The sequence below is a fragment of the Gigantopelta aegis genome, chromosome 4 (assembly GCF_016097555.1).
Source record: "Gigantopelta aegis isolate Gae_Host chromosome 4, Gae_host_genome, whole genome shotgun sequence".
In the NCBI taxonomy this organism is placed as follows: domain Eukaryota; kingdom Metazoa; phylum Mollusca; class Gastropoda; order Neomphalida; family Peltospiridae; genus Gigantopelta; species Gigantopelta aegis.
In genome coordinates, this window is record NC_054702.1 from 89,363,328 (window position 1) to 89,384,790 (window position 21,463).

Sequence of the window (21,463 nt, forward strand, 5' to 3'; positions counted from 1 at the left end):
AGAACAATTTATTTGTCACACACCCCAAAACACTCGTCTCGGGCAAGTGGTCAAGTTTTAAAGTAGAGTTCTGCATCTGTTTATACAGGTGCGGGATGTAGCCCAGTGGTGAAGCACTTGCCTGATGTGTAGTCTGTTTAGGATCGATCCCCGTCGGTGGGCCCATTGGGCTATTTCTCGTTCCAGCCAGTGCACCACGACTAGTATATCAAAGGCCGTGATATGTGGTATCTTGTCTGTGGGATGGTGCATATAAAAGATCTCTTGCTACTAATGGAAAAATGTAGCAGGTTTTCTCTCTAAGACTATATGTCGCAATTATTGAATGTTTGACATCCAGTGGCCGATGACATCAGTGTGCTCTAGTGGTGTTGTTAAACAAAACAAACTTTTTATACAGGGACGTACTGGGGCGTAGCCAGAGAGGAAAAAATGCCGAGGCAAACCTAGACCTATAAAATAAATATCAGTGTCATGGGAAAAATAAAATAAATCTGGGGAAATTCCAGACGAGGCAAGCACCTCATCTGCCTCATACTGGCTATGCTATTGACGTAGATAATTCAGATTTTCTCTTAAGAGCATAAATGCATGCATGTCATCCTAAAGGCCCTATACTTTGGGTGATTTTAACAGATAATCTGACTGTATGTGATTCACTCATTTAAGATTTTCTTCCAAATGATCAGCATCAGTTTGTGGATTATTGATGAAGTTGGTTAAGGATAAACTACATGTAGTTAAATCCATACTGGTAAGATTGCTGAACTCCATACTAGGCAGTGAATCAGTAAACAGCTCATCAGAAGACAACAGTGAAATTGGTTTTTCTATACTTCCTTCCCCCGAAATTGGAGAACCAGTTGAGTTTGGAACAGTTGAATTTGGTGCAGCTGATGTAGAAGGTTGGGCAATTGTCTGGTCTGTGTGGCCTGCGTCTGTGGCACACTGACAGTCAGGTGCCCCCACAGATGGTTCTGATGTACACGAAGAGTGAACTGCTGCCGATGTAACAGGACACGTTTTGTTCAGTCTTGCAAAAAATGTATTTGGACATCCCTGTATCATTTCAGGCACGGTTGTCGGCAATGTATGTGCGTTGGTGTTGTCACAAGGAAACTCTGGACGGAGTGATGTAGCTTCAACTTCATCAACTCTGTCAGTCTTAATGTTATCGTGTAATGATATTGGATGTTGGTAGGCATTACCATCATCCTGAGCTTCTATCTTCAACTTTTGACAGAATCCCTTGGTTTCTGGAACATCACTGGTTTGGAAAGAAGGTTCTGTTGCTAGGTAATCGGAAAGAGACGGAGCAGGATTGATGTTCTGTGATGCAGAGTCTTCACTGAGAGCTATAGCTCCATTTCCACCAGACTCTGGAAAGAAATATTAAATTTATTACCTGCTTTTAAATACTGAGGGTGGAAAGTTATTCATCTGAGGTGTAATGGGGTCACAGGATCGGACCCTATTCCCCATGTCCCAACAATTGCCTCATCACTGGTTCATCAGAAGCTTATATTATATGTACTGTTCAGTCAATGAAAAAATTAAAACACTGTCTTTATAATACTCTCTCTCTCTGTCTCTCTCTCTCTCTCTGTGTGTGTCTCTCTCTCTCCCTTTTTTTTTCTCTCTCCCCTTCTCTCTCACCTATCTCTCACCTCTCTCTCCCCCTCTTTCTCTCTCTCTCTCTCTCCCCCCCCCCCCTCTCTCTCTCTCTCTCTGAAAGTGTCAAGGGGCAAGATTTAGTTGGTTGAGTGCTCACCTGAGGTGCTTGCATCACAGGATCGAACCACCTCAGTCGATCTATTCTCATTCCAACCGGTGCACCACAACTAGTAAAAGGCCATGGTATGTGCTTTCCTGTCTGTGGGAAAGTGCATATCAATGATTTCTTGTTGCATTAGGAAAAAATGTAGCGGGTTTCCTCTGATGACTACAAGTCAGAATTACCACATGTTTGACATCCAATAGCTGATAATTAATTAATCAACCTGCTCTAGTGGTGTCATTAAGCAAAACAAACTTCTTTTTTTAACTCAAAGTGTCAAAAAAACAACTTATATATCAAATAACCACAGTTCACAATATGCTGAGGTGTCATTAAACAAATATTGCTTTCCTTTCCTTTTATATACATGTACATGTACCAGTATCAAATATTTCAATATTTAATGAAAGTGAATTCAAATTTCAATCTTTTAGAACAAGCAAAACCTACTCTTTAGACTGAAGTTTATGGCACAGATGTTTTAAAAATTTGTTTGTAATTTTAACCGTGTCTGTATCCAGAACATTTTAAACTATTTCACAATTGTTGAACCTCAAAAAGTTTAAAACTTTAATATAGCTTATACATTTGAATGTAGGAATAAAACATTTGCTAGCAAAATGTTAATATAAAATAATGTAAACTTTTGGACACCTGATGTTCCATTGCGAAACAGTTTCCCTTTTAATTTTTCCTTCACATCTTTACCTGTGACTGGTGAAAGGCGTGGAACTGAAACGAAACAAAATAACAAAAACATTTAACGTTGCATTTTTAACATTTTGTCTCTGACACACACAAGGCCTGAAGGGGGAGGGATGTAGCCCAGTGGTAAAATGCTCGCTTGATGCACGGTCGGTTTAGGATTGATCCCTGTCGGTGGCTCCATTGGGCTATATATCGTTGCATCCAGTGCTCCACAACTGGTGTAACAAAGGCTGTGGTATGTACTATCCTGTCTGTGGGATAGTGCATATAAAAGATCCCTTGCTGCTAATCGAAACGAGTAGCTCATGAAGTGGCAACAGTGGGTGTCCTCTCTCTACATCTGTGTGGTCCTTAACTATATATCTGACACCATATAACCGTAAATAAAATGTGTTGAGTGCGTCATTAAATAAAACATTTCCTTCCTTCCTGATATACACAATGTATAAAATTATTTTAACTGATAAAATTTCTTACATTATATTATTGTCTTGATGACAAAATAGTCAATTAAAAAGTGCCACATGTGACGAAAAACATTACCAAAAATAGTTTTGTTTACCAAAACAAGATCTGAATATAATGTCCACTTCTTGTTACATTTTTGGAAGTCAGTATAACATTCATGTATTACAAATAAAAGCATTTTGATCATTATTAATAATTATTCAAATCTAAGAATTTGGACAAATAAACTAAGGCATAGTCTAGAGATCTAGGAGACTGAAAAATATCTCCTCCAGATTAAATCAGGTAAGTTTTAAGAGAGATACTTTAAAAGTTGTAAATAATAATACTCTTATATCCAGAGATCGGACCCGGGACAGACATGCTCGGAACTCTAGTGGTATATGATCATGTAAATAAATATTGGTTGGTTATTTTCAGGTGTCATAACTTTTCTAAGTTGCTATTTTTCATCTTCTAGAGTTCAAGTTGCAGGCATGATGGTATAATGGAACAATCACTTCTCTTAAGAAGTATCTCAGTGGTGAGATATAAGGTGTACAGCAACATACAGTTTTCATTCATTTATTTCAAGATATTTTCATGCTTATATCCAAATAAGGATACATAGAATCCAGGGGTGGGGAAAAATAAAATTGTCAATCAGTCCCAGGCTGATACTGTCATAGCTCAAATGAAGCAACAATTTTTAGGGTTGTTTAAACATATAAGGCACCACGAGACAAGCTGGGTGCCCCATTGAATATTAAAATTATATGTACATTTGAAAATGTCTCTGCTTGTATAATAAAAACTGTTAATAAAGTATTTTGAGCATGCTTGTGTTCTTTTTATCTGTTAAAAACTTTGTGTAAAATTTAAATTTAATTAATTTAAAATTAATTAAAATTTTAACCTGTTGATGGGCCTGACCTCCAAATAAACCAGACATAAAGCACAGTCCTATCAAGTAGTCTCATACCAAAATGGATATTCTTATGACTTAGACATCTCATTATTATCATCTATTTATATATCCGACCTCTGAAAATTGTGAGAAAAATTACTTGGTTTGTGTATTGCTCAATACAGGACACCATTTACATGGTCATGACAGATTAGGGCAGAAAAGAAATGGGTTACTGGAATTTCTTTTTACATAACTCATAAAATAAGTAGATTTTCTATTGCAGAAGCATGAACATTTGTGATGTAACAAAAGGAAGAATGTCTTTGTCTTAGAATGTTGTGTTTGTAGTGTCTTCTAAAAAACAATAAAGCCCAAAACGTCTGTCCTGGATTAGCCTTCATAAACATATACCGTATACAATATGCTTTTAACTTACATTTTTGTGGTGGCTCAGCATCTGCCATGTTGTTCAGAATACGACCTAGCCATGCCTGTGTCTCAGCCACCAGCCGCCTCTTCCTGTTGATAAGACCCAGATCTAAAAAACAATATTTTTCACAGTGTCTGGTTACCATATAATAATATCATGCACAAATATGAAATACAAGTTCTACTGCACTTTTAAATTTTTTGTCTGTGTTCGCTATGAACAGAGAATGTCAAAAGTATATGCTCGATTCATCGCCTGTGCGGCCATTGCTCGGCAAACCACAATCGACAGCCTGTTGTCAATTTCAGTTAACAGGTGCATTTGCGGATTTGAAATTGTAGGGTTCGTCTCAAAAAATTAAATGAGAATTCTTGCACTGTACAAAGAACGTTCGGTTTTGATCTTGACAACGTACTATCGACAATCGTACCTTCCTATTTAAGAATTAATCTTTTATAAAGTGTTAGTAGAACATTCAAAGTTTAGTTTGTATAACACATTGATCATGTATATATTTTTAATAAAATATACTAAAGTAGAAAATGACCGTTTTCACTTTTTAATTTTACGTGTGGTAAAATCGACAAATTCAAATAAATATTTTTTCGTTTGGAAAGGGTAAAGTTAGTTTGTTTTGTTTAACGACATCAGTGTTAGAGCATATTGATTTAATAATCATCTGCTTTTGGATGTCAAACATTTGGTAATTTTAACATATAATCTAAGAGAGGAAATGGGTGCATGTGCAGGGGGGAGGGTATTGGGGGTCGAAACCCTTCCCTGACCAAGATAAAAAAAAATTGAAATATATTTTCTGGGGGAACATGGCCCCATATAAACTTCGCTCAACTCAGTCTATAACCCCCAACCACGCTGAAATCCCTGAACACGCGCCTTGGAAACACGCTACATTTTAAAAATACTTTTTTTATTATATTTTTTTTTTTTTAGCAAGGGATCATTTATATGTACCATCCCACAGACAGGATATCACATACCATGGCCTTTTATATACCAGTCATGGCACACTGGCTGGAACAATCCCGCCGATGGGGATCGATCCTAGACCGACCGCGCACTTAAAAAAACACCACATTTTTAGGTCTAAGTAATGAATAGAAATAACATATAGTCTTCATAAATGTTATGTATATCGAACATATCGCTCTCTTCCTCTACCCCTAGAGCATTACATAATTATTAACACCCCCTTACATGTAACGCGTATGCCAACCGCTGGTCACTGTCAAAATTTCAAGGCAAATCCCCCACTGACCCCTGGAAAGGTATTGTACCATACCTCTATGGATATAAATATATTTTAGAGGTATGAGATGACCCCTCAATCAAGACAGTTAAATTTGTTCAAAATCACGTGAGAAGCTCAGCGCCTGCGCAAATCGTGTAAATTCCCAGTTCTACTGGCGTCCCGCTAATTGAAGAAAAACAAGCTGGCCATTGGGTTTGCAGCTGACCTAGATAATGTAGATAAGTGAGCATTGCAAAACTATAGCGATGTGGTGGGCCTTTTATGTACCAAACAGAACTGGATCATCTATTCTAAATGCTTAAATAATAAAACTATTCCAGACACTGCAGCTTTAAAGTTGCAGACCCTAGGTTTCAACTCCTAAAAATGGACAAATGGATAAAGTTACAACAGAGTGAAACAAAAGTCTTTGTAGTTGAAACAGAGAAATATCCTTAAAAACAGACTAGAACCCGACTTTATAACTGTGACTTCTTGGCCATACATGGATTTTTTAAAATATGAAAAAATGCATTTTGTGGTATTAAAAACACCAGGGTTGTACAGAAATGGATAATTTAAACAATAAATTATAACTAATGTTTAATTTCAGTGAACATAAACAGCTCTAGTAGTACATATTATGCCTAATTAGTGTTTAAAAAACTAGGGTCTGTGACTTTAGTGTGAATTAAGATGCTGTCTAGAAATGTCACAGGAACCAATGCTTGGTTCCGTTGACATGTACTAAGGTGGGATTTTAGGTTTGTTTGGTTTTCTTTTCTGTTTAACTCTGTTAGGTCAAGTTATGCTGAAAAAATTTAATTATAAAATTTACAACACTACTTTTTGCTTACATAATTTATTTTGAGTAATATTAACATAATTTGTTCTTACTAACAAAATAATAGTTTACATTTTTAATTTTAATGCACAATTAATTCTCCCCGGTGGATCTATTTAGTTATGTCCAACTTCATTCAGTACTCTGCAATTGGCACATCAAAGACTAAGGTTTTGCACCGTCTTTTTTTGTGTGCATATTAAATATTTTTTGCTGCTTTTGATGTAGCAGCAGGGTTGTTCTTTAACACTCTAAACGGGGAATTACAATATTTAACATCTCATGAACATTGTACTCATGAATTCATTGCTTGATTTGTTCTATCAAATTATTTTCTTATACACTCATTGGAGAACACACTGTATAAGATATATGGTATCACACAGCAACATCACACATACATGTATGTTGGAAATCAATTTAAACACATCTGATTGGCTACTCAATAGTGATGACCTTATTATTCTATTTTAGATTACATGTCAAAGGTAGAAATCAGTTTTTGTGGTGTTAATTTCAGTGGGTGGCTTTGCTTTGATATCTAGATGTGTAAGAAATAAAATAATATACTCATCTCAGTCAGATACCATTTATTGCAAAACTCATTAAAAATGGCATCTAATGTAGTATTCCCTACTTATCCTATAACTTATCCATGATATCCATGACATAAACCCATGTGATAATTTAGTGTATTAATTCATGTAATAATGGTATGCAAATTTGCAAGGTCTCTAGGTAATAATGTGTTGCTGTCACGGTCATTTGTTTACAAACCAACAAGACCTGTATACCTCAGCGTAACATTTTCATAACATTTAGTGCTAATCATGATAAAGGAAGGAAATGTTTTATTTAACGACGCACTCAACACATTTTATTTACGGATATATGGCGTCAGACATATGGTTAAGGAACACACAGATATTGAGAGAGGAGACCCGCTGCCGCCACTTCATGGGCTACTCTTTTCGATTAGCAGCAAGGGATCTTTTATATGCACCATCCCATAGACAGGGTAGTACATACCACAGCCTTTTGATATGCCAGTCGTGGTGCACTGGCTGGAACGAGAAACAGCCCAATGGGCCCACCGACTGCCCATCAACGCTTTACCACTGAGCTACGTCCCACCCCAATCATGATAAAGTCCTATTACCGATGGATGCGACTTTAGCACTGTGATTTACTAACTGTCAAATGAAAATATTATTTTAGAAGTGTTATAGGATAAATAGAATTCACTACTCATGTTTTTTAATGTAAAATATCAAACTTGTCTACTTAATCGGTATTTCTCTCAGCAGAGCATCAACAAATACTGATTAACATAAACTCGATTGATATTTTCCATATTAAAAATACTTGAGACAAATCCTCTATATACACCTGCATCAGCTGTATAGGTGAAGTCAACTTCGTCTGTCTCTTGAGTAGATTTACACTTCAGTATTAGTCTCACTTCAATATCTCTTTCACTGTAGCAGTCTTTATATGCAGGCACTGGAAACTTTATCACATGCTGAAATAAAAATATACACAAGATTTCAACTTTAAAATACATAAAATATATTATACCAATAAATGGCTCTCTTATGAGGTTCATAGAGGCCAAGACCAATTCCAAACATCTAAATTTAAAACAGGTGATAATTTTTTTTTTTAATTAAATAAAATCATCATCAACCTAACAATAATAAAAAAGTAACTCCAATTCTAGGGATTAAATATTCTGGATTAAGACTCTAAAAAGTATTTGTGTTTATCACATTTTAGAAAAATAAATGACATTATGGATTTAAAAAGATTGTTGCTGGAGACTTGCATCCTTGTTTGACAAGATTGTCAATACAAATGAACTCTACCCAGTATAATATTTTATTTTTCAAACAGAAAATTGTTAAACTGCTTGCTTGTAACCACATATAAATGAGTAATAAATTAAACCACATTTAAAACTTGTTAAAACCTTCTGAAACTGTTACCGTAGAATGAAAAATTAAGTATATTTTTAATCACATAAAAAGAAAGCCTTTAATATCAATTATTAAAAAAGGGTAGGTAATGAATAATGTTGTTTTAATGCATTTAAATGTCATTCTAAGATAAAAATATCAAGACTATGACAACCTGAATGTCTTATTTGTGGAAAATTGTTATTTCACACAGATAGATTCCCAACACATTGTTTGCTATGTTGAGTTAAATAGCACGTGGAACATCATGGGTGTTGCAAAAGTGGGTCCCATAATAATAATAATAATAATGCAAGTTTATTTTTTTAATTTTGCAGCCACAAAAATGAAATACTGTAATTTAACTTTTTTTAAAATGGCGAACATTTTAACATGCACAAATTACCCTTTTTACTTATTTAGAACTCCACATGGTGTTATGAGTTATGTCCCTTGAATTATTTTTCACAGGCTATCTGGAAATTAAAAAAATAAAAATAAAATAAAAATAAAAACCCCACCAAAACAAACACCCCTATAATCTCACTATAACAGTAGACTAAATGCAGCTACAAATGTACCTTGTAGAATATATCTGGTTTCTTGGGACAGAATGGAGGTGAATGCCACAGACATCTGCCATCCAAACCAAGTTCTTCCAAGTAGACTTCATAATCATCTGGATGTAAACACATCAACTCATCAAATTATTCCAGTTCACATTAAAATTATTCTCACTCATATAATTTGTAAGCATGATTCTGATTGGATTTCTACTAGAACCTAAGGTGATAAAGTCTTTGTTTCATCTACCACAAATCTCTGAACATTAAAACTTTAGTGTTTTCCCTAGCTTGTTTTAGCATGGTGCGGCACTATGCCTCAATAGTCTGAATCAGCACCATGCTGCCCTGAGAATAAGCAAACATTTTACAATAATTAATTGTAAAATTGCCTTTATAAAACACATAGAAAATGTATTATTAATTAATAAAATATTCATGTTATATACTTTGTCATTCATTTATTAAAGCAAGCATATTAATCACATTTATTTTTATTTCAAATTTTTTTTCTTTGGGTATATATAATATATATTAACTTTCACAATGCGAGATACGAAAAATATCTAATGGGTATACATGTATATAATATATATATCAACTTCCACTGAGAATTAAGACCATGGATGGGTCATTTGTTTACAGCCAGCACGATTTGTATACCTGAGCAAATATTTTGATATGTTTTAGTTGAAGTGTGTGGTGTCCCATTACCATTGAGGCAACTTCAAAATTTTTATTTACTAAATATCAAATTAAAATGCTAGAGGATAAATAGAATTCGCTACTCATGATTTTTAATATGTAAAATATCAACCTCGTCTAGTTAATCAGTATTTGTTTCAGCATATGAATTAATATAGACTTGGTTGATATTTTCCATATTAAAAAACACTCAAGACAAATCCTCTATATCTCTGACCATGTTGTAATTATAATGACTAACATAATGAGAAGCAACACTGAACAACACTGAAGTATGTGAAATTAAGAAGAATACCTGGCTCAATGTCTGGAGAATCTTCTCTGGTCATAATAACGATCGGATCTACTTTTCCCCTGACAGATGCTGTCACATGACTCAAGTATTCAATTTTAACTTTAGCACCATCACCTGTAGCACAGAGTAAACAATATTGAGAGAGAAAGAGAGAGAGAGAGAGAGAGAGAGAGAGAGAGAGAGAGAGAGAGAGAGAGAGAGAGAGAGAGAGAGAGAGAGAGAGAGAGAGAGAGAGAGAGAGAGAGATTGAGAGTGAGAGTGAGAGTGAGAGTGAGAGAGTGAGAGTGAGAGAAAGATACAGAGAGAGATAGGGGAGGAAAGGAGAGAGAGGGAGGGAGGAGGAAATGAGAGAGAGACAGAAAGAGAGGGGGAGGTGTGACGAAGGGGCTTTGGAGAAAAGGAGGGGGTATATGAGTATAAGTGACAAAACAATCTTTGTACACCTCAGATATGAGTTAACAAGTGGACAGGTGAGCCAGTGAGTGTGAGTGAGTGAGTGTGAGTAAGCGAGTGCAGGGCTTTAGAGACAATAAAGGGTGTGTCCACAATAATCAGGGCAGGTGGGTTTGTGGATGGGTGAGAGTCGTCCAGTCAGTCAGTCAATGTGAGTGAATGAACATTTAACTTTGAAACCTAAAACCTCAGAAGTTATCACTAAAATGGTAGTACTGATTTGATAACTGAGCCAGAGAATGTCTCGGACAATTTCACAAGTACAGTAATAGAAGTGCTTATAATATCTGCTTTGCTTACGTTCACTTTTAATGATGCTGGATAAGTGATTGATGGTGTTCAGTCTCTCAGGTACCGTTAAACAAATACACAGTCTCACCATCTTGGTGTCATATTTATGATGTGAATCAACAGCACCTGTCAATGACAAAGAAAGAAATGTCTTATTTAATGATGCACTCAACACATTTTATTTACGGTTATATGGCGTCAGACATATGGTTAAGGACCACACAGATTTTTAGGGGAAACCCGCTGTCGCCACATGGGCTACTCTTTTATGTCAGGCAGCAAGGGATCATTTATTTGCGCTTCCCACAAGCAGAATAGCACAAACCATGGCCTTTGTTGAACCAGTTATGGATCACTGGTCGGTGCAAGTGTGTCAATGACAAAGAAAAATATCATTAAAAACCCCCAAAACACAACATTATATATAGAGGATATTATAGGAGCGTCCATGACAGACAGAGTATCTAAATTATCATATTTCCCAAGCGAGACCAAGGGGAATATGATAATTTAGGCATGAGTCTAGTAAACTTCATCTGTCATGGACATGAATGTAATATTTTGTTTATTACCATAGGATTATTAGAAGAGGTGTATTTTTATTACAGTCAATCATTAAATGACAAATCTAAGAGGACATACGACTATGTTTCGAATACATGGAAACCGTCAGAAATCTAAGTGTATATAAAATAATTTCAGCACTCTTTTTTTTTATTACTTTTTTATGTGAAGAAAGTTTTATGCAGTCAACGTTCATGACTACACAATTTTACTAAAAAATGTATATACGTGTGTGTGTGTATATATATATATATATATATAATATATATATATATACACATACATATATATACATACATATATATACACACACACACTCACACACGGGTATTCAAAACAGGATATTTTATAAGAAACAGTTTTCAATATTTCAGTGTGGTAGATTAATAATATATGTAGTGTGATTGTTATAAAATCCATTTACATTTGTAGGTGAAATACTTGTCTTTATAATTATTTACCATTAAAAGGTGAAGGCAAATATTTAAGTCGTTCATTCAGCTCAGTTGTAAGTAGTTTGGACTTCACTCGTCTGATCTGTAGATAGGGGATTCTATGGATAAAATTAAATATAATACATAGTACAACATTTTTAATTTATGTTATCATGCCTTAAAAAATTATGCTATAAACTTTTTCATCATAATATTATAAGAATTGTTTGTAATTTTTGTGTGAATTTATTGATGTATAACAGTCACAAATTGTATAAAATTGCATATCGTAGCAAAGCAATTTTATACTAAATTTGTGACTGTTATACATCGATACATTTTTAAAACATCAATTTTTTATAATTACAAAAAACACAACTTATTTATAGTTAAAATACACATAAATCAGTTTTTAACGTCCTTGCCACGACTGTTTTACGTAATGACATCCCATTTGACATAATGACTTCATTTTCTGAGGTTTATCGAAGGATAACATTAAGATTTTTAGTGATGTCGTCCAATCAGAATATAGTAACTCATATAACAGTGGGAAACGTTTTGCATATCACAGTTTTTATACATTATTGTTTCTTTATTGAATATAGGCCCATATCTTTGAATAAGTCCCAGGCATTTAAGAAAATAGTTCCTTTTTCATAAATAAGCCCACTTATCATAATAAATAACTATTATACGTTAAGAAGGCATGTACAAAACTATATATAGGCTATTCTTGCCTACTGGACAGGCTTATCCAGCCTTTGCATGGTGCTAGAAAAAATCTGTCTGACCCAAGGGCTAGATAAATCTGTCTGACCCAAGGGCTAGATAAATCTGTCTGACCCGAGGGCTAGATGATTTCTACATACGTGTGACGTCATAAATCATGTTTTACAACGATTGATGTCATAACTCAGGGTTTTCAAAATTCTGTTTGCCATTTCACGTTGTATCATTATTTAAAAAATATTTAAACAAATTAATATTTTCAACTTTATATTTATTGTTAAGTTGTTGCATTTTTATGTCATTGCATAAGTTGGACTATATTTTTCAGTGTATGATTAAAAGAGGTTCATTGTTTGTAGGTGAAATGTTTACAAAATTAATGTTTTGTTACTGTAATTAAATGGGCAAGAAAAAGAATCAATCACTGTTGTGAGACATAGATAAGGCAATTCCAACCCTCAGGATAAAATGTTTTTGTCCCTCGGGTTGGAATTTCCTTATCTATACTTCACAACGGTGATAGATTCTATTATTCAGTACAGTTGCAATGTAGCAATCAGACAGAGACTGAATCTAGAAGTAGTAGATAAGCTTATTTTCTTGAAGAAAAATGTGGACTAAATGATTTAGCATGTCAACTCCAAGCAATAATAATAAATTTTTTTATTCCTTCTTCTTTCATTTGAAAAAGAAACATAAATATTAAATGATATCAACTATGTATATTGCAATATGTGTTTGTTGTATCGCAATATATTGCAACATGGTGTTTACCCCTAAATATTACTGAATTGTTTATGTGTGTCAAGGAGCCTAGTAGAATAGTTTATGAAGGCATCAATGGTAAAATTGCAAAATGTGTTATTTAAGCAAATAGGTGAATTTAAAACATTAACTGGTGTGTTGGTTGAAATAAAATATGATAAAATGGATAAATTAATTCATAAGAATTTTAAATAAATCAGTTATTTTTACCTTATACGTTTTGAAGGGATTTCGCTTTTAAATTCTTCATGGGTGTAAATTCCATTTTCACAGTTCTTTCCAATAAGGGCATTTGGATGTGCAATGCCATCAGTATGGGCATCAATACAGAAGATCTTCATCACTGATGAAGCTGGTATGTTAGTCAGCTGAAAACAAAAGAATATACAGGCCTTTGGATTTCATGGAAACGATTGTTTCCGTTACCGTATTGGTAGCGTGTCGGTAAACTCATGGGACAGAATTCCCATAGTATGACTATTCAACAAAAATAATAAACAGCTTCCGAAGGGTTCCCATGATCACAAGGCATGGAACCGAAAAAAATGTTTCCCATGAAATTTAAAATCATATGGCCTGATATATGAATGAATGAATGAATGAATGAATGAATGAATGAATGAATGAATGAACGAATGAATGAAGCAGATTTGACAGTAATATAAATACAAATTAGAAGTATCAGGTAATACAAAGAGAATTTAAAAAGTTTGTGACATGACTTCAAGGATATTCATTAAGAACCCATGTACTAATATTTTCATAAGTATACAAAACGTACAATGGGGTGGGTGTGGGGACGGGGGTGGGTGTGGGGATGGGGGGTGTGTGTGAGGATGGAGGGTGTGTGTGTGAAGGATTAATGCAACCAGTCATTGGTATTTTGTTCTTTAACTGATTATATCTAGTATTTATTACCAAGTCAAAAAAACCCTATATTAATAATGCTCAAATTACATCATAATACAGAGAACATTTTGTTTCCAAAATCTTGATTAGTGATATTTCTAGTCAGTTGACTCTTTCTAACCCTCTGACTCTTGCTTTGTGATCAATACTGAACAAAATGTTCTCTGATAATGATAGGAAAAGTGTGTGTGAATGGGAGGCTATTAAATATATATGTAATTTAAGATATGGGAGTGGTCTTAGCATTACAAAACATTCCAAGGGCATAGATGGGTATAAAAAATACCAATTTTTTAATTACCAGCACAAAATTGCTTAAATGCCCATTTAAAAAAACAAAACAACATTTAATTCAACATTATGATCTTGACTATACATGATCTATAATCTTGATATTTACCTCCAATTCCAAAAGGGGATTGTCTCGACGCTTTTTGCCAGTTCGCTTCTCAATGTCATAGCGGAACCGCTGGTAATGAAGCTGGTTTATGATTTTAATATGCTTGTCTGACAACATAGAAACAAACAACATTACTTTTGGCTCATATAATACTGTCGCCTACATATTAAAAACATTGAACTAGTTATTAAACTGCATAAACGACTGATAAATCAAAGTCTGTGGTATGTGCTGTCCTGTCTGGGAAGTGAATATAAAAGACCCCTTGGAAAAATGTAGCAAGTTTCATCTAAGACTGTCAAAAATGACCAAATGTTTGACATACAATAGCTGAAGATTAATAAATACATTTGCTCTAAACAAAACAAACTTTAACTTTTTAACTTAATTAACACGGGAGTCTCATTAAGGTCAGTGACTTTAACCATTCTATGATGAGCACAAAGAACTTTCTTACCTTGCTCACAGTTATTGGCTGGGTGAAGATTCATGTCACCATTTGTAGAAGGACTCTGCAACACAAATAATGTATAAACACTAGGACTGCAACACAAACAATGTATAAACACTAGGACTGCAACACAAATAATGTATAAACACTAGGACTGCAACACAAACAATGTATAAACACTAGGACTGCAACACAAATAATGTATAAACACTAGGACTGCAACACAAACAATGTATAAACACTAGGACTGCAACACAAATAATGTATACAAACAAACAATGTATAAACACTAGGACTGCAACACAAACAATGTATAAACACTAGGACTGCAACACAAACAATGTATAAACACTAGGACTGCAACACAAATAATGTATAAACACTAGGACTGCAACACAAATAATGTATAAACACTAGGACTGCAACACAAATAATGTATAAATACTAGGACTCTGCAATACAAGCAATGTATAAACACTAGGGTTCTGCAATACAAATAATGTATAAACACTAGAACTCTGCAATACAAACAATGTATAGACACTAGGACTACAACACAAACAATGTATAAACACTAGGACTCTGCAACACAAACAATGTATAAACACTAGGACTGCAGTACAGATAATGTATAAACACTAGGACTGCAACACAAACCTTGTATAAACACTAGGACTGCAGTACAGATAATGTATAAACACTAGGGCTGCAACACAAACAATGTATAAACACTAGGACTGCAACACAAACAATGTATAAACACTAGGACTGCAACACAAATAATGTATAAACACTAGGACTGCAACACAAATAATGTATAAATACTAGGACTCTGCAATACAAGCAATGTATAAACACTAGGGTTCTGCAATACAAATAATGTATAAACACTAGAACTCTGCAATACAAACAATGTATAGACACTAGGACTGCAACACAAACAATGTATAAACACTAGGACTCTGCAACACAAACAATGTATAAACACTAGGACTGCAGTACAGATAATGTATAAACACTAGGACTGCAACACAAACCTTGTATAAACACTAGGACTGCAGTACAGATAATGTATAAACACTAGGGCTGCAACACAAACAATGTATAAACACTAGGACTGAAACACAAACAATGTATAAACACTAGGACTGCAGTACAGATAATGTATAAACACTAGGACTGCAACACAAACAATGTATAAACACTAGCACTGCAATACGTAGCCGAGTGGTTAAGTGCAGGGCTCACATTGCCAAATTAGCCAATTGCTAATTGTTATACAAAGTGGCTACAATTTTAGTTTTTGGCTAATAAAATATCCCTTAAATTAACCACATTTTAAATAATTTGCAAGGAAATATTCAATGTATCTTAAAATTTGCAAAACCAAAATTTGTTCCAGTTAGCCTTGAAAGTGCTTACCTGATGCACAGTCATTCTGGGATCGATCCCCATCAGTGGACAACTGGTCTATTTCCCATTCCAGCCAATGCACCACGCCTGGTATGTCAAAGGTTGTGGTATGTGCTACCCTTGCTACTAATGGAAAAATGTAGCGGGTTTCCTCTGTAGGATTATGTCGAAATTACCAAATGTTTGACATCCAACAGCCGATGATTAATAAATCAGTGTGCTCTAGTGGTGTCATTAAACAAAACAATCTAAACTAACTCTAGTGGTGTCGTAAAAAACCCAACTTTAACTTTAACTTATTTAATGTATGCATATTGTCAAATAAGTGTGGTTCAGTCTCCTGTATGTTACAGTAATTCAATTGTCTACTTCCACTTGTCTCACTGGCGTTGTGGTCAACTCAAGCAATCACACTTAAGGCTGGTAGGTACTGGGTTCACATCCAGGTGCGTTTTAACTCTTCAGTGAGGAGGTAAGTTATCGTATTGACTTCTTATATATGTCAGAAAGTGCCAGCAGTTTGGGGACGGGGATAGCTATATATTAATTTCACAACCCTCACGAGCCTCCACTCTTCTTTTAATATATATATACTTTTTTTTTCACTAACCACCAACAACTTTAAACCCTGTCCTGGTCAGACAGCCCAGACTGCTGAGGACAGCATGCTTGAACCTTAATTGGATATGAGGATGAAAATCATGTTAAGAAAAACAAGTTCAACACAAAGATCTACTCACATGAGATATTTCATTTGTATATAGTATAATACTAGTAGTGCCAGACATCATATTCTCGGTCAATGGGCTCTAGTGGTGTTGTTAAACAAAACCAACATATTCTCGGATTACCTGAAAACAAGTATGTAACAGCTGTAATGTAAAAAGTTGATTATTTCAACCCCTGATGTTACAGAAAACCATTTATTACCCATATGGTTAAAAATATATTGGTACATATCTAAGTGATACATCACTAATATATATATATATTAAATTTTATTCCCAGCCCCTTGTTTACAATTAAAACAACACATGCCAGGAGTAAAACATGGGTTATGTACATACAAATAATATTCTTGTTTATAATACCAGTGTCTGTATAGCCAATGTATTTGTGGCCATGTCCCATTGGGGGTAGGAGTAATTTTTTATTTTATTTCGTAATATTAATATTTTCCTATGTACAAAATTTTTGAGAGGTAAAATCTGGTTAGGTATGTGCTGCTATAAACATTAGGATGACAATAAACACCTTATTTATTCAGGTAGGGGCCCAAGGGACCCGGGCCCGTCTCCCTTATTTTACGTCAAACAATATATATTACAGAATACACAAAATGCTATTTTATCCTGTCCACCTGTCAAGGATCATTAAATTCTATTTTAAAAAACAACCAGTTTTGGGCACCCTCTATTACAAAATCTCAGATCTGCACCTGCAGTTACTGTAGTGTATGGCACACATTAAAGGGACATACCCTAGTTTTTAAACACTATCGCATATTTTTGACTGTTATCACCATTTTTGATAATTTAAATCATACTTTACTTTGATTGTTTAGATTATCAATTTCCATACATTCGAAGTGTTTTTGGTCATCCTGGTGTTTTTAATATCACAAAATGCATTTCTCATATTTTTAAAAACGCACGTGCATCTGAGAAGTAACAGTTATGGAGTCGAGTTTTAGTCTATTTTTTGGGGGGTATTTCATGATTTCAAAGTCACAGACACATGTTTCACTCAATTGTAACTTTATCCAAATGTGTTACAGGTTTGTAGATTAACTAAACTTAGTGTTAATTTTCACGGGCTGAAACTAGGGTATGTCCCTTTAAGTCAATATGTTTCTTAACACATTCTATGTCCTTCAGACTACAGTTACTGCTATTTATAAACAAGAAGAGAGAGAGAGAGAGAGAGAGAGAGAGAGAGAGAGAGAGAGAGAGAGAGAGAGAGAGAGAGAGAGAGAGAGAGAGAGAGAGAATGAATGGATGTTTAACGACACCCCAGCAAAATTTCAATTTTGTGCTGTATTGGCCATTCTCAAAGAGAATGTTTATGTTACACCCCTGCACCACGGTGAGGTTACAGCACGCGCAGGGGCACAGGCACAAATACACACACAGACACAAACAGAAAGAGGTAAACAAACAAAAATTAAAACACAAACACACACAGACCAGAAAATAATAATTAATATTATTTTTGAAAGATTCTACTAAAATTTACCTATGATCGACCTTAATTTATAAATATTATACCAATAAGCAACACATTGCTCCGTAGACCTTCTCAAACTGGGAATTCCCTATTAAAATAGATGTGGAAATTCCCAGTCCAAAATTAGAACATAATTGGAAATTCCCAATTATTTATTAATAGATCTATAGATTTCGCTTTATTATTTCTTTTAATTATTAATTGATTAATTAAGTTATTTATTTATCTAAATTTATCAAACAAAAATAAAACTATAAAACATGCATAAATAACAAAATTTTTGCTTAGATGGCAATCTAGCTTGAGTGAAGCGTAATTATTTACTAACCTGATTACATTAAAAAAGATATATATTTAAACAAATATAGCCATCATATTTATACTAATAATTAATTAAATAAAAATGTATCGTATAATAACAAAACCAACCAATGAACCAACCATCAAAACGGGAATTTCAGATATAGCACGCGACCAGCCGCCGAATATCACAAGATTAAAATAGTAAAATCTTTAAAATGTACGACAAATGTTCATCATGTAGTACAATGTTTTAAAATTCAATATAATTAACAATAACAACGTGTTATGTTTGAAAATGTTTACCACACATCAACAAACAAACAAACAAATATTAATAAACACTCACGCGAAGAACGCGTAGAGGCTTCCTACCTGACGTAGCAATCACGTGCTCAAGACATAAACAGAACTGATAGGTGTCTCTGTTAAATGGTCCCTAGTATATCCTTACCGGAAGAAATGCCGGTACTTAGGGTAATATATGTACACACATAGTAATATTGCTGCCGTTGCTGCTGCAGCGATACTACCACCACCAAAAGCAACAACAATAATACTAACAACAACAACAATCATCAGTATCAACAACAAAAACTTCTGCTTCTACTACAGTACTAACTACTACATGTACAACTACTATTATTACAACTACCACTACTATAATAAATACACTACTACTACTACTACGCACTCACGCACGCGCATGCATGTCTGTGGAAAAGTGAATACAAGATTATTATTATTATTATTATTATTATTATTATTATTATTATGTGCTATTATCAAAACAGCCACATATTTTAAAGATAGGAGGCATTCTCAATATGACCTGTGGTGGCGATGACGGCCATTTTTTAACATTGTCGCTGTGGCTATTTCTTAATATTATGACATGTACAAATTAGCCCAAAATAGTATTTTGAGCCATTTTAATGTTACATATGCTTTCAAAATGTATACATTAGGATACATTAAGGGCATTAACACTGCTATTTGGTGGCCCTTGTGACATTTAGGGGTAATTTTAGGTTTAAAACCATGAAACGTTTACCTGAAAAAATTACATTTAATCTATTGCTTTTTCAAGTGAATCATATATGAAAGATATATATCTTCAAAAATAATTTAGATACCATTAGGAGACCCAAACAATTGAAAAACAAAATGAATGTAAACTTCATGTAAAGGTATGTTAACGCTAAATGGCCACAGACAACAGACAATGCACATGTCAGTACTTGTTTAATTTCCATTGAGTATGGGCATATATACAATATTATTGTTTGTTATCTTTTTTGGTTACCATGTGCACAATGAAATGTAATATTGAATCAACCATACAACACCCTACTTGGACCAGTGACGTTATAATCCAAAATGGCCGTCTTCAATCACATTTTATATACATTATCTTTATTTTCTATTTAAAACATTTCATTAGATTATGACTCGTTTAAATTTTTTAATACCGCATTAGGTATTCGAATAAATCAGATTAGGATGATAAAAGGTCAATCATGATTTTGGGTCTTGGAGACCGATTTTGTAATGACATGCAAGAGTATTCAATCAAAACTCTGAATCGATCATTTATAACTGCAAGGAATTATTGAGTGAATTTTAGGCCTAAAGATCACATGCCCTTTATGAGAGCTGATACAAATTTATATATGTACACTAAACAACAAGTATTAATAAATTATGACGCATGCCATCCTGAAATTTTGAAAAAGACTTGTTTTGTATATTTGGTTACGCACAGTGCTTCCTCCCCGAAACTGTTTATGTATTCATAATTTTAGTTCTTCATTATTAAAAATTAACTTGTATAAATAATGAATAGAACAAATCAATCCCTTCTTTTATTCAAGGAGAGTCAGAAGGTCGACATATTTATTTTCCCATTAGGGCATTACTTTTGAAGTGTGTAACTTGGGACACTAGTTGCTTAACAGCAATGTAATCAGAGGTGGATCTAGGGGGGCAGGGCCCGCCATTATATATTAATTTTAATTTGTTTTTATGATCCCTCTCCAAACCTCCCCCATAGTTCCCATTCTGCCGCATGTCATTGCCCCCCCCCCTGGATTTTCTGGATCCGCCACTGATAATAGATTAGTGAAACACAATGGTCACTGCAGATAATGATTGTGTTTGGCATCGGCGATCTTTTTCTGACACACCGAGCAGGGATAGCTGTCACTACTATATTTATGTGGTTCATATGCATATTCAAAAACATCACGAAACTACAATGTATCCAGCTACTGACATACTCTTTTGGTTTTGACTAGCTCTGCTAGGTGTGTTTTATGACCCATGTAACATCACCAACAGTTTTAACGCTAAATGATTTTGAAGAAAACAGAGACCAAAGTTTGAGTTGTGGCAATTAGTTTGATGTTCTGATTTCAGAAAGATTCGTGAAATATCATTATATCACGTGGATGCTCTTGTACAACAGCAATGTCTCTTCGATACACTAGCTTACAAGATCCACCACTATAACTTGACTATGGTAAAGTAAGGCTTAGTGAAAACAAATCCCAGGTGCTTCATTGGAAATGTCTTTGCAAGACAGTGGTCACGCCAGGAACTTTGAAGTGGACATTGATGGTGCAGCTTTCGCCAAACACATT

At 34.3% G+C, this 21,463-nt stretch overlaps 1 protein-coding gene across 1 annotated transcript; it reads right to left on the reverse strand.

Annotated features, from left to right (window-relative positions):
• Nucleotides 1-413: 413 nt before the first annotated feature.
• On the reverse strand, nt 414-19,201 carry LOC121372359 (proto-oncogene c-Rel-like). The gene is made up of 13 exons (XM_041498660.1): nt 19,171-19,201; nt 17,036-17,146; nt 14,889-14,943; nt 14,432-14,538; nt 13,333-13,490; nt 11,653-11,744; nt 10,637-10,753; nt 9,884-9,997; nt 8,902-8,999; nt 7,755-7,887; nt 4,279-4,380; nt 2,432-2,509; nt 414-1,379 (listed from the first exon to the last, which is right to left on the reverse strand). Exons 2-13 carry the CDS (start codon nt 17,084-17,086, stop codon nt 661-663), a joined length of 1,824 nt encoding a protein of 607 aa, XP_041354594.1. The 5' UTR covers nt 17,087-17,146; nt 19,171-19,201; the 3' UTR covers nt 414-660.
• Between the last annotated feature and the right edge of the window lie 2,262 nt (nt 19,202-21,463).